Below are 13809 nucleotides of genomic sequence, written 5' to 3'. Positions count from 1 at the left end.
AACATGACGCCACCATCCAGCAGGAAAATTTGCTATGCAGATAAAATTGAATGACCCCTGAAAGACGATTTTCACTTCATATTGACAACATGATATTTGATTTTTTTTTTTTTTTTTTTTTTTAATGCGCAGCATAGGTGAAACAGACGCTGCACTTCAGCGACAGCACCAACTCCCCGACTCGCTGCCTGGAAAGAGAGAGAGCCTGGAGACCGAACAGTAGCAGTTCAATACAAGTCAGAATGATTTTGACTCCCCAACATGTCTCACACGTTTCCTCTTTATTCGACCATTGTCTGCCGTCCATGATGTTACAGTAAGTATCAAGTACAGTCAGCTCTGACCGTCGTCATGGTGACTCCTCAATGCAAAGTGTGATTTATTGAACGCCGCTTTTGAGCAATGCTGGTCCCCACAGTCCGAGGTTGAATCTGCCTTGAAGGGGTGTTCCGTTAGCCCTTTTAACACCCTTAACACTTTTTGAGAGCAAATGTTGAGTGTCAAGGTTGAGAGTTACGATTGAGGGTTAGCATAAAGAACTTGAATTGACCCTTTGTGGACTCCATGACTATCTTCTTCAGATTGCTTGTTCATGTGTTTCTAATCCTTTCCTTCCGAGTTACTCCCGATGAAAATCTCTATGTATGTGGACTGTGGACAAAAACCAGCACGGGCCCAGGCATGTAAACACAGATAGGATCCTGAAAACCCTGGGTTGAGTCAAGCTGAAATTCACTTCCACAAAACTACGACATGTCGCAATAACCCAGTCCTGTCTTTTGAAGGGATCACCACATGTTTGGACTGAAGATGTATGTTCATTTTCCAAACAGTTCATTCGACTGTTTTTCACACATCATTGTACCAAGCAAACACATGATTCCATTTTATTGTTGCCAATGATTAAGACAGAAATATTGATATAAAGCCTTTGTTTTGTTCATCAAATGAATATAAAAAAATGTAATGTAGTACATTACATACAATGTAATACACAATACAATACATTGCCTATAGCTCTAAAGCTTTGAAGCCAGAAAACAGTCAAATTCAAGGCAAGGACAGCAGTTGAGGCGGAGAATATTTGGGCCTCAGGTAGGCTGAAGCTGGACAGTGAACAACAGAGACTCCAGGATGCATGTCACTGGTTATGGACCCAGATTAGCACATCGCTGGACTTGCTTTATCATCATCAGAGACATGATGAAACCCAACAGCTGGAGGAACATCAAGAAGAAAAAAATAGTTACTGACCGCACACCAATCCTGCTTTTCATTATTAAATCATTCCTATACACATTATTGTATGTTGGTTCCATTATGTCAGGCTGAAAATATGTTTCCAGTGATTGTGTCACATTCATAAAACTAAATAATTCATGCCACTGAGTGATCAGAGATGAATCCTGTGGAATAAAAAAAAAAAATACTAGAAAAAAAAATTCAAAATCACGTGTTGATGCAGGGAGTTTTCTATTAGTTTCCTGCAAATAGGGTGTTTGAAATGCAGTTATTTAAATCCATATCTGACCACCCTGATGTGAAATATGAGATCGCAAAGTGAGTGAGTGACGATGAGAACACGTCAGGTGTAGAAGGGTTCCTTGAGGTCACACACTTACGCAGACACTGGCCATGCCAAAGGAGATTCCCAGACTGGCCTCAAACATGGGGTTAAGAGCGCTTGCGATCAGACTGCCACACGTCTGTGAAAATGGAGTCATAGTGGGATGAGAGATGTTGTGTTGAGTCAATATGGTCGGTGGAATCATTACCTTCTTGTAGACTCGCGATGGACCTTCACTTCCCTGGAAAATAAGATGGAATACTGTGGTTTAACATGAACATCCCTCATTTGTATTGCAGCATTGAATTTGTGAAGTCCTGTTTGCCTCTATCTACAGTCCCGGACAAAAGCCTTGTCACTTATCCACAACTGCTTATAACTTAACTTTTAATAATTCCATTGATTTTGGAAACGGTCCATATGAAAGCTAAAACCCTCCCACTTTAGGTTAGATATTCCCAAATACATTTGCTTCACTGCAGATATATTGATCATTTAATGAACACAAACATGACAAAAACTTTTGGTGCCTACAGAGTGTCAGGTGAAAATTGAACAAATAATTGACTTTAAATACAAAAGGATGTTGGATGACTTCCATGAGCTTGAAGGACCACATCCATGCGGTTCGGCAAAGACTCATACAATTCATTGATAAAGCCATCAGGGATGACAAAGAAAGCAGCCTCCCAGAGTTCATCAAGGTTCTTCGGCTTAGTCTTCCATGCTTCCTCTTTCATTCTGGCCCAGTCATGCTCAGTGATGTTCATGTCTGGTACCTGGAGGAACTTTGATGTGCAGATGGAAGTAGGCTCTGGAGCACTGTCCTGCTGCAAAATCGGATCCCTTTTATTGCCATAAATAATAATAATTATTTTTTGGGATATCTAACCTAAAGTGGGAGGGTTTTAGCTTTCATATGAACCATTTCTAAAATTAATAGAATAATTAAAAGTCAAGTTATTATTTTTAAACAGCTGTTCTGACAAGATGGATAAGCGACTTTTGTCAGGGACTGTAGATCAGTAGTGCTTTATGCTGCTCAGTTGGCCGACTACTGTAAATCTAGTGCCAAATGACAGTCATTTTATACAAACCATAGGTGCATCTATGCATTCAGATCCATAGCCAAAGCAAGAACAGCTATCAGGGATGTTTACGCCCCAGTCACTGGCACTCGCCAGTCCACAGCAATCCTCCTGCAACAGATGCAAAGATTTCAGTCCTTCCTAAATGGTTCACGGTTCTTTTCCATCATGGATCCCTGCATCACAACAAAAAAACAGATGATATTTAACCCACCCCTTGAGTGCATCCACACAAAACACTGGCACTACACACAGAGAAGTAGTTGTACTTGTCAAAGAACATTTCCCTGAGAGGACAGCATTACAGACTGAGGTCAGATTGCTCTAGATTTTTCGGAGCCATCCAAGGCACACTCGCCACCCAGCAGAGAAAACAGTATGAGAACAGCAGACATAGGACCTCACATTTAATTTTTAAAATAAAAATAAAAAGAGATTTTACTGTTATCTGGAGCTGTATGATGTCATTCCGCATGCTGTGGTCCTGCAGGAGGAGTCTTGCATTTTCACTGTCTTGAAAGGTCCGATAAACCTGGAAGGATGGAGGAGAAAAGAAGCCACTGACCAAGAATGACAAAATACAGAAAATGAGGATTGGACTTCAACATAGAGTTTGGTTGAAGACATTCATCACTAGAGTGGTTCGACTGTCAGATATTCAGCGAGTCAAAGTAGTGACTTACAAAAGCTGCTCACAGAGAAAACAGCAGCAGAATTCACATTTTAACCTTTTGGAGTTTGCATTCGAGAGGAAAAACCTTAAAGATGTAATAACTTATTTCTGTCTTGTTCCGAACACAGTTTTTGAAAGGAAAACTATGTTTTAAAGACCACATTTATCGGAATTTGGCGTCTTGTCATGATTAATGTGTGATAATGAGTGTAATTTTGAAGGCATATGAGACATTACACTTTATTGTACTCACATACACGTTAGGTTCTGAAATTTGGATAGAATGTTTCACATTTTGTATTTTGTAACTGCTGTAGAACCGTTTGCTGACCTCCCCGCCATTGTGTTTTCACTGAAGTGTTATCTGCGAGGTGGTGCTGATAGAGTCGAATGGGTCAAAGTTCAAAGGGGAAGAAGGTGTAGATCATGGGCATTGTGTGAGAGAAAAAGAAACAGAATTACCTGAGCTCGTCCAACAACAACAATGAGGCCTAAGACCAGATTCGCCATCAGCCCCACCATTATTAAGCCTGCAAACTAAATGTTCACGTTGTTGACAAACCATGACACAAGAACAACGGCTAGGTGTGTCTGACTGGCTCACATACTATTTTCAGCCCAAGTACATTCTCCTTGCGTCCTGCATGGAGGCCCACAGCACCAATGACAACAGTACAGATGACATATATCCAGGTCAACAAAAGGGTGGATCCGCTCTGCTATTGCAAGAGAAGAAGAGATTCATATTAGGAGATGCTGTGTCAAAGTTAAATAAAAGAACTGAACATTATCTTGTCATGCGTTACAGAGCACACTTAACATGGAGACACAATTTAGTCATGTGAGAACTGTGATGCGGTGACTTCCCGTCACTGACAGAATGAATGTGAAACATCTCTGTGTGGTTGGAACGTTTAACACCACAGGTTTCATACAAATCACACTGTCAGTAACAAGTGAGAAGTTGAAGCTGTGCCTGATTTTCTAGCTCACGACCGCAGAATGGCCACTTCCTCGTTGTTCCTCTGCAAACACTTTCCCTGAACAACCACCTGACATAATCTCTCCAGCGTTTCCTGTCTTCCTCTGTGTCTCTTTCCAGTCAGAAGCAAGGCATGTAGACATCTAAGACCACTGAACTGTCTTCTCTCATTGCCCAGCATCAGAAGATCTGGACCATGATGGACAGAAGCTGATGCCAATGCCCTAAGCTAATGTGTTTGGACCTACTGTATGAGTCAGTTCCCCAAAACGGCCACCGCAGCCTCATTGGCAACCATTATACGAAGAGCAAAGTTGCACAATTGTGCTACTGCTCAAGAAGTGGGAAGGTGTAGTGATTTCCCTCAGATATATCAGAGCTGTACTTGGTGCAGTCGTCGTGTGTCGCCAGTCTTCTTGTATGGCTCAGCTGCAGGTGGAACAGCTCCTTGGTTTTGTTTTCTTCACCCCCTCGTTTCCACAACATCACAGCTTCATTCTTTAAGACAGAATGGTTCTAGAGTCCACTTACTGCTGCCAAGCTGCCATTCTTAAGCAATCCAGCAACCGCCAGACACCCAAAGGCCTGAGGAGAAAAAAAAAACATTCATTTGTTTTTTTTTCTGTCATACTCCTGATGATTGCTCAAGTCCAGAAAAAAACATTGTGGTGTACTGGGGGAATAAACGGCCAGCAGATTTTTTTTTTTTTTTGAATGCCTGGCACCGCAGCACGTAACAGCCCAGTAACACATTACGACAGTTACGGCAGCACAGTATCCCAGCATCTCACTCTCACACAGTGATTTGCCAGTACAGTAGCACCTATAACCCTCGTGTCTGCTATTTTGAATGGCATTCGACTTACATCCAATCTGACTTACGACCAGTTGGTCGTAACCAATCCTGGTCGTAAGTCGGATGTTATTGTAGATGCAAAATTCTGAACTGACTGTGAACTCCATCGAATGGAAAGTTACCTGACACAGTACATAGCAACCCCTGCATAAGAGGATGCACCATGCAGATGTTTGAAACCACAGTGATGCTCAGAGATCGCAATAAAACTAAGTTTAGAAACTAGGAGGAGACGGAAAGTCCAGTGACAAACAACACCCATATGGGGGGACGGGTACCCAAATAGAAGCGCAGCGTGGTCTCACCTACCAAGAAGTGCAACATAGTTCTGCCGAACAAGATGGGCAACACTTTCCATGAAATGCCACCTACAAAGAAGTACTGAACAACGCAGACCTGGTTGTCCTGGACTAGACGTAAATGCTGACCCAGAGCTCTGCATGAATTGTGTTTCCTCCGCTTTGATTGATTACGTTTAAAACTATATTGTCATTTGTAAGAAGGTGTGAAGGAACACGGCGAGTACTCGACAGGAAGTCAGCGAAAGTCAGAGAATTTGAATCGGAACGGAAAGTTTTGACATTTACTGCACCGGTCCCCATCCCACGGGTGGGGACCGGTACCGGTCCGTGGATCAATTGCTACCAGTCCGCACAAGAAATAATTATTTCCATTTTGTATTTTATCTGAGTCTGAAGGATCTTTTAGTTTGAAAAACCTTTTTTATTTAATAAATGAGCGGATTCTCTTGGTTAAGCCTCGGTCGCTTGAGAGCCAAAATTTAACCCACAAGCTGGAAAACTGAGTAGAAACAGCTTTTTCTTTGCGAAGGGGAAACAGCTCAGTGAAGAGACAGAAGCGCCTACGACTTCCAAGAAAATGAAGAAAGTTTTAAACAAACAATACCAGGAGTCGTACTTGAAATATGGATTTATCGTGGCAGTCGACTCCCAGATGGAGCCGTCTTGTTGCAGAGAAATAAGCTCAGCGCTCCCATTGATGTAATGATATGGTGATTTAAAATGCACTTTATATTCGGTTCTGTGGTGTATCTGTATGGTATTTTGAAGGCATGTGTAAACGTTACCATAGCCACCTGAGTCAGAGAGCATTAGAGTTTGTGAGCCTTAGAGGACTCATCTCAAATATATCATCGTGGCAACTTCATACCCCCCCAGGCCACGTTCCAATTGTCAAGTGTTGACCGGTCCGTGGTGATAAAAATGTTGGGGACCACTGATTTACTGGATTGGTGAAAATATCCCCCATCCTTTCACCTTAAATGTACATTGTGGAAAGCATGCTTTTGAATAACGCAATGTAAATACATTCAAGAATGTTAGAAAAAAATGGTTAGAATACATTACTGTTTTCAAATGAAAATTCATCCTGATGCTTTCAACACTGTGAAATGTAATTTTTTTGACATGAATGTATATATTATGTTATTATTCATATTTTGGATTTGGTTGGTTTTTATAATTTTTTTTTTTTTTTCCTTTCATCAAGCGATATTTTGATCAAACATAGTTTAGTTCAAATATAGTCCACTTACTGCAATCGCAGCATTCAAGATGACAAAGCAGATTTTCATGCATGGATTAATTTTTCCCATCTTCAGAATTTGTAGTTTGCTTTCTTCTCAGATGCAATTTGAAGCGTCTCCGGTTCAGCAGATGTTTGTGAGAAGTGCTTGTGACCGGACCTGTTTGTGATAAAACAAAAGCATGTATTATATTGCAGGAACTGTATCAAAGAATAATAATAATAATAATAATAATAATCCATTCATTACATTTCTGATCCTAAACTAAAGTTACATTGAAAAGAATGAAAGGTACACTCACCAGTGACTTGTTGCAGCAAAGAGAGGATGACGGTCGTGCCAGGGGACTATTTAAAGAAAAAAAAAAAGGGGGGGTGTGCTAAACCTGCGTCTGCTTCAGTGACTGGAAAGCTAGAAACATTTTTAAGAAAAGAAAACCAAAATGATTTGTGAGTGTGCAGGTGTGTCAATATGGAATGAACAATAAAATACATGTTTTAGAACTTCGCTCTTTTCTTTTATTCTGCCTTCACAACAAAGCACCACAAAGTACACAGAGCAATGAAAGATGTCTTTGGGCATCTTTGAAGGACCTTGCTATCTGGTCCACTCTTTTGAAGTTTTGGCTTCTGCCTGCCACTGTATTTCATCCTGGGAAGAGCTGTCTGGAACTGCGTAAGGTGATCAGAAGGACCGTCAAGTGATGCATCAAACCGGCGCAGAGAACAGGAATCTGACTGGATGGTTTTCCTTGAAACGGGGGAAGTAATATCGAAGAATAGGTCGAAAGACCTGACATGATTCAAGTTGATCACGAGTTGATAAGTGAAAATGGAATGCAAGTGGTGTGATTTGTCAAAGTGAACTGGCTGTGTTCTCATTGCACAACACTAGCTATCACGTGTTTTTACTTGATAAGTGAGTATTATGTAAAAACACAATAGCTAAGTTTTGTGTTTTTACATGATAATTACATGATAAGTGAGTGTTATGTAAAAACACAATAGGTAAGTTTTGTGTTGTTACGTGATAATTACATGATAAGTGAGTGTTATGTAAAAACACAATAGGTAAGTTTTGTGTTGTTACGTGATAAATGAGCATTATGTAAAAACAGAATAGTTAAGTTTTGTGTTTTTACATGATAATTACATGATAAGTGAGTATTATGTAAAAACACAATAGGTAAGTTTTGTGTTGTTACGTGATAAGTGAGCATTATGTAAAAACACAATAGTTAAGTTTTGTGTTTTTACATGATAATTACATGATAAGTGAGTATTGTGTAAAAACACAATAGTTAAGTTTTCTGTTATTATGTGATAAGTGAGCATTATGTAAAAACACAATAGTTAAGTTTTGTGTTTTTACATGATAATTACATGATAAGTGAGTATTATGTAAAAACACAATAGTTAAGTTATGTGTTATTACGTGATAAGTGAGTATTATGTAAAAACACAATAGTTAAGTTTTGTGTTATTACGTGATAAGTGAGCATTATCACGTAGTGACATTTTTTGGTTATGTTAAAGCACGTTTATTGGTTCACTTAAATGTCAGTTATTTAGGTATTATTTCATATTTGTTAAGCATGTTGGTTGTGTTACTCACCATTGTGACATTGTGGAAAGTTTCAACTGTGGGGGAGGCCAAGGTCGGGAAGTGTTTTGTTTTGTTTTATTATATATGACGGAGCGAGGTTGAGCGTTAGGCGGCAGATTGTGTTCAAAGTATGGTGAGCAGTGGACTTTGTTTCTTACAGCAGAAATGAATTATGGCTGTTGGTGGTATTTGGGATTTACCTGTTGAGAGGTACAGTCCAGATTCAAACGCTTAAAGAGAGAAGCGGGCAGGCCAGAGAGGGCAGGCTGCAGTGTGCAGAGGTGTGCACAAGTGCGTCAGAGTAATCTCTGTTGAAATTATTTCAGTCTTTTCAGTTACACTGAGTTAACTGTTTGCAATCCATGGTTTTTCTTTTATTTTTCCATCCAATCCATGGATGATGAAATGCTTGCAGCCTTCATTCCAGTCTATAGCGACCGATTTGCAACACGGCGATGGTGTCTAAAGGATAGCGCAGCAAGTTCTAACAAAAGGATGGAACAAGAAGGAAATGATGAATCTGGACCTAGCAAGATCTAAGAATGCAAAAAGAAATAAAGCAAGTTAGAAAAGGAAAGGGAGGTGGAACACGGACTCTTGACATGCCAAAGGACTCCAAAAAGGCTTCTTCCCAAAGGGTAAAAACAAGTTTGGAAGATTTGATTCCTTCTCCTGTGACATCTTGGATTACCAGGAGGAGGCAGTCTTGGATGACAATGTCAATATCAGGGAACTTTGCACAACATTGAAATTTGGAATAGTAAGATTTTACTTGAGCACCAAAATTCAATGGCACAGAAGATGAAGGTGAGGAATGTGAGACGGAACCAAGTAATAATGATGTGGACAAGTGGATCAGAGCAGAACGTTAGATTGTTCTGGAACAACAGAATGGCAAGACGATTCATCTGAGATGTCTGTTGTCATTTCATTTGGTCCACTGCTTCAATCGCCATTAGATGGACAGCAGGATGATACTTTGCCACAGCATATTTTGGACAACAAAGTTGCGACTTTGACTGTATCCCAAGAAAGCACAGTTGATCTAACTACAGACCAAACAGTCCATGAGGGAGGGAGCTGGACTGGAACCTTTGAAGTTGATCATGTGTTCAATGTTCACCGTGTAAATATCTTGGAGGAAATGACGGGTCAATGTGGAGACCCAAGACTCGTGGAGTATTTGCTGAAGTTCAAATTCATAAATGAAAATGGAGCTGACGCAGATGGCGTTTCACGAGATGTGTTCTTCTTCTTCACTTCTTCACAACTCTCGACACACCAGAGACGGCCCTACCATTAAGAGACCGTTCGCAGCGGCGCCATTTAGAATCTGTCAGTGGGTCAAGGAAGGTTGAGTGCCATTTTGGCTTGGCGATCCTAGAAGTGACTTGGGCACCTTCAGCGAATTCTGGCAGCCATTTGTAAGGGGTAGAGGGTCACCACCCCCCAGTGGCAACACGGACAATGACCTGTTCCCCGAATATAAACAAGGTCTACCTAGCTTACATAGCGAATGTACTGCAGTGACTCTGGAAACTACCTTAGTACGGTGTCAAGATAAATAATTTTTGTTTTCATTCAGCGGAGGTCTGAGTGACGTTTATGTGAGTGAGACGAGGAAGGTGACGGAGAACCGGAGTGGGTGGCATGTAGTGAAGTGAAGTGACAGAAGGAGAACGTGACTGGAGGTGCAGCAGCAACAATAACAACTAAATAGTTACAATCTGAATTCGAGCCAAACATTAGAAATGTGTAGAGGCCATTTTCTATGTAGCCTCACAGGAAGCACAACAATAATCACATATATTGTCACTCATGATGTTGGTGATGGAGGAGAACAGAACCACTCACGACTGACCGTCCTCCTGCCTGACCAGATGCTGGAGCTGCAGCGTCCCCTCCACCTCCACCTTCCAGTATGTACAGTGCTCTATGGGATTTTAACATTGTTGAAGCAACACAACTTTGAGAGTGATCTGTGATTCTAGCACCAGGTTCACGCTCTTGCGGTCCTGTCCAGATTACTTCTACGCTGGGACTAATAAAGGCCATCTAATCATTAAATGCTGTCATTGATCTCAAAGTTGTTTTCACTGTTTACAGACCACTGAAATAAGAGACAAGGAGGGGCGTCTCTGATTTAATGAATTCCCCCCACGAACCTCCCTGTGAAGATGAGACAGTTTTCATGGTCCTGTCACCTTTAATGCAGATATTTTTGCCACAATAAAAAAAAAATCACATTTACAAAATAATGTATGAAGCTGAAAGGCAGCAAAAACCGGAGTGCAGTTGCATAGAAAATGAATCAAAACACCACGCAGTGGCAATGTCAACACATAGTTCAACAAATATTTATATATATATATATATATATATATATATATATATATATATATATATATATATATATATATATATATATATATATATTTTTTTTTTTTTTTTTTTTTTTTTTTTTATTGCAGAGACAAATAATAATGTGCAAGGAACTTTGGTCTGTTGAAATTGGTGGGTGGCACTTCAAAGAGCTGTTGTGGCGCACTGATCATTGTGCTTTGTATGTGTGGCTGCCGTGGAGCCTCCACCTCGCCCAGATAGCTTCTCTGCTGTGGTTATTTGCTGCAACACGTGCCGCTGCTTGAGGGTAGGGGTTCGGCGCTCTCGTCAAGGACTGGAGCAGTGACGTCCGCATGCTTCACTTGCTTTATCATGACAAGGGCCATTATAAAATCCAACAGCTGGAGGAACATGAAGAAGGAGGGGAAAAAAAGAGTTAAAAACCATGCAGAAATCATATTGTGCAGTGACTCCATGGACACAAAATTCCTACACACATCGTCTCTACTGCGAGTCAGGTCCAATACACCAGTAAAAGCATGTTTCCAGTCAGTTATTGAGTGGCGTTCATGGATGTCAGTGATGGAAACATCGTAAAACAGAGGGAGAACAGGTTCACATAAATAAACCTTGAACGGTTTAAGAACGGAAAAGGCCAAAATCCAGTGTTTAGGACTTGAAACGTGAAAGAAATTAGAAGAACATGTAATGTCAATAATTGTGACAAAGCTTTTGCAAGCAGTCATGTTGACATGGAAAGAGCCTGGATTTGTGAGTTACTGTAGGTCATGGAGGTAATTTAAGGGATGTTGTTACTGCATGCAAAATACAAAAAAAAATCCAAGTATATATATTTCCAAATAAAATTATGAAAATTCACTGCCCACCTTTCATTTATACACGGTATGAAACGCATTCATTTCCAAATGGATCTAAATCCACGCCTGACCTACACAGTGTGCTGTATGAAATGGCAGACAGCAAACTCAGGCAGTGATCTGTTCAGAAACCTTCACAACAGGAGCAGCAAACTTACAAAGATGGCTGCCGTGCCAAAGCAGACTCCCATGGCTGTTTCAAACATGGCGTGTGCAGAGTTGAACCTGCCGCACATCTGTGAAAATGGAGTTGTAGTTACGATAAAGTGGTGGTTGAGTCGATTCGTGCAACAACTAACATCCAATTAATTTTTCCTATTTTTTGCCGTCTTGAAGAGGTATATTAAAACGTGTCTGAATTAAAATGAGTCAATGGTTCATGTTTTCACGTCATGTCAGAATCAGCAAAATAACACGCACGATAATTCAATATTCCACTATATATATATATATATATATATATATATATATATATATATATATATATATATATATATATATATATATATATGCTGTTAATGCAGGTGTATAAGTGTACACTGTTGGAATATATGTTCAAATGTTGCTTTGTGAGTGATGACAGGTTCATTTAACCTCTCTCTGGCGCCACATACGCTCTTCCTGCATCCTGGAGTCCCACAGTAGGGAAGCACAAACCTGACAATATGGAAAGGAAAACAACTTAAAACAGGAGACGACGAAGCGCAAAATAATTTGAGAAAATGAACATATTTCTTTACATTGTAAATACACACGGAAGACATCAAATACGTGAATCAGGACGTATGGAATGTGACCATCAAAGTAGCCACCATTGCTTCGTTGACAGCGCTGTAAACTCTTCTGCTTTGTGATGTACTCACCTGTTGGAACTCAGTTCAGGTGCTCAAGCTCATCGTGAGAATGCCCAGACTGTGCAAAGCAGTCATCATCAATAAATGGTAGCTACTAATAAAGCAGACACCTTCTCCATCTCCACTGGCGATGGAGAAGGTAGATGGAGAGAGGGACACAATCCTTTGTGTCCCTCTCTCCTCAGGTTATGAGTGTCCTCTTCGTGATTACATGAGAAAGTGTGCCCAAACGTTTGACAGTATTTTGGGTAATTATTGAAAAAAAAAAAAAAATCATTCAAGACCCACCGGCATGCCATGCATTTTACACCTAGTCCTCCACCTCTTTGATGTTCACTCTCTGTCCCCAACTTCGATTGGCTGTGGCAACTATCCTTCAACTATATGTGTCGGTTCACCTGCGCGTGCTCTGTTGCTGCTGAAGGCCTTGGACATGATGACACAAGCTAGCTGAATTCTGACTGGATAAGAATTCTAACCTAGAACAATAACAGCGGGATATACAATTACTACTATATAGATAGTACTACTGCCGTGCCACTACTACTACTACTACTACATAGATACTATACTGTCATTATGTACTATATAGAATATATTTTGGGGAAATACATGAACAATGAAATTCCCTTTTGTTATAAATATGCTCATGATGTCTGCTTATGTTAGGCCAGCAGAGAGGGCTTTGCTGGTCCTGGAGAAACTGAAGAAATCAGAAATGAAATGAAACGTCCGAAAACGTCCTGCAGCAGATTCACAGAGAAAGAAAGCTGAGCAAAGGAAGGAGGCGTAACTCATGTACATTTTGTGACAGAAACAGAATTACCTACCATAGCGATGAAGCCCCAAATAACATTGCCCACCAGCGCTGCCATTATTAAGCCTGCAAACTAAATGTTCACATTGTGGTATAAAACACATCAGCAATGGCTTTGGTGAGTCTGTCTGGTCCACATACTATTTCCAGCAAGAGTCCTTTCTCCTTGTGTCCTGCATGTAGACCCAGGATGCTAATAGCCAAAACACCGATGGCATATATCCACACATACATCGGCAACCCATTGACTCCAACCTGTGATGGCAAGAGGAGAGCAGACTCATATTAGTAAGCAGAATCAAACAAATATGACACTGTAAAGTCAAAGAATAGAACATCATATTTTAATGGCTTACATTGTGAGAGCATAACACTGTCATGATCTATTCTGTTCCGTTTTATTTTGTTCTTCCACTTCCTGTTTTGTGCTCTTAGTTTTCTGTTGTTATTTTCCGGAGGTTGGACCCATCTCTAAACTTTTGTTCTTAGCTTCTCTCAACTTGTAGAATTCATGAGTCTGAACAATCTTTTTGAAAAATTCTAGTCTGATTTTAGATCAGGACAGCTCTTGTAAAAGTAACCCATGACCCTCTCTGAACA

General features: G+C 40.4%; 1 protein-coding gene across 1 annotated transcript; it reads right to left on the bottom strand.

Moving 5' to 3' along the window:
* Nucleotides 1-816: 816 nt before the first annotated feature.
* On the bottom strand, nucleotides 817-7158 carry LOC128757490 (tetraspanin-8-like). The gene is made up of 10 exons (XM_053862817.1): nucleotides 7014-7158; nucleotides 6722-6871; nucleotides 4842-4895; nucleotides 3937-4047; nucleotides 3791-3865; nucleotides 3098-3187; nucleotides 2665-2766; nucleotides 1776-1808; nucleotides 1623-1706; nucleotides 817-1217 (listed from the first exon to the last, which is right to left on the bottom strand). The coding sequence occupies exons 2-10, from the start codon at nucleotides 6779-6781 to the stop codon at nucleotides 1149-1151; spliced, it is 678 nt and encodes a 225-aa protein (XP_053718792.1). The 5' UTR covers nucleotides 6782-6871; nucleotides 7014-7158; the 3' UTR covers nucleotides 817-1148.
* Nucleotides 7159-13809: the final 6651 nt, after the last annotated feature.

Source organism: Synchiropus splendidus, chromosome 4 (genome assembly GCF_027744825.2).
Source record: "Synchiropus splendidus isolate RoL2022-P1 chromosome 4, RoL_Sspl_1.0, whole genome shotgun sequence".
Taxonomy (NCBI): Eukaryota; Metazoa; Chordata; class Actinopteri; order Syngnathiformes; family Callionymidae; genus Synchiropus; species Synchiropus splendidus.
The sequence above is the reverse complement of the archived record's forward strand: the minus strand, read 5'-3'. Positions and strand labels throughout refer to the sequence as shown.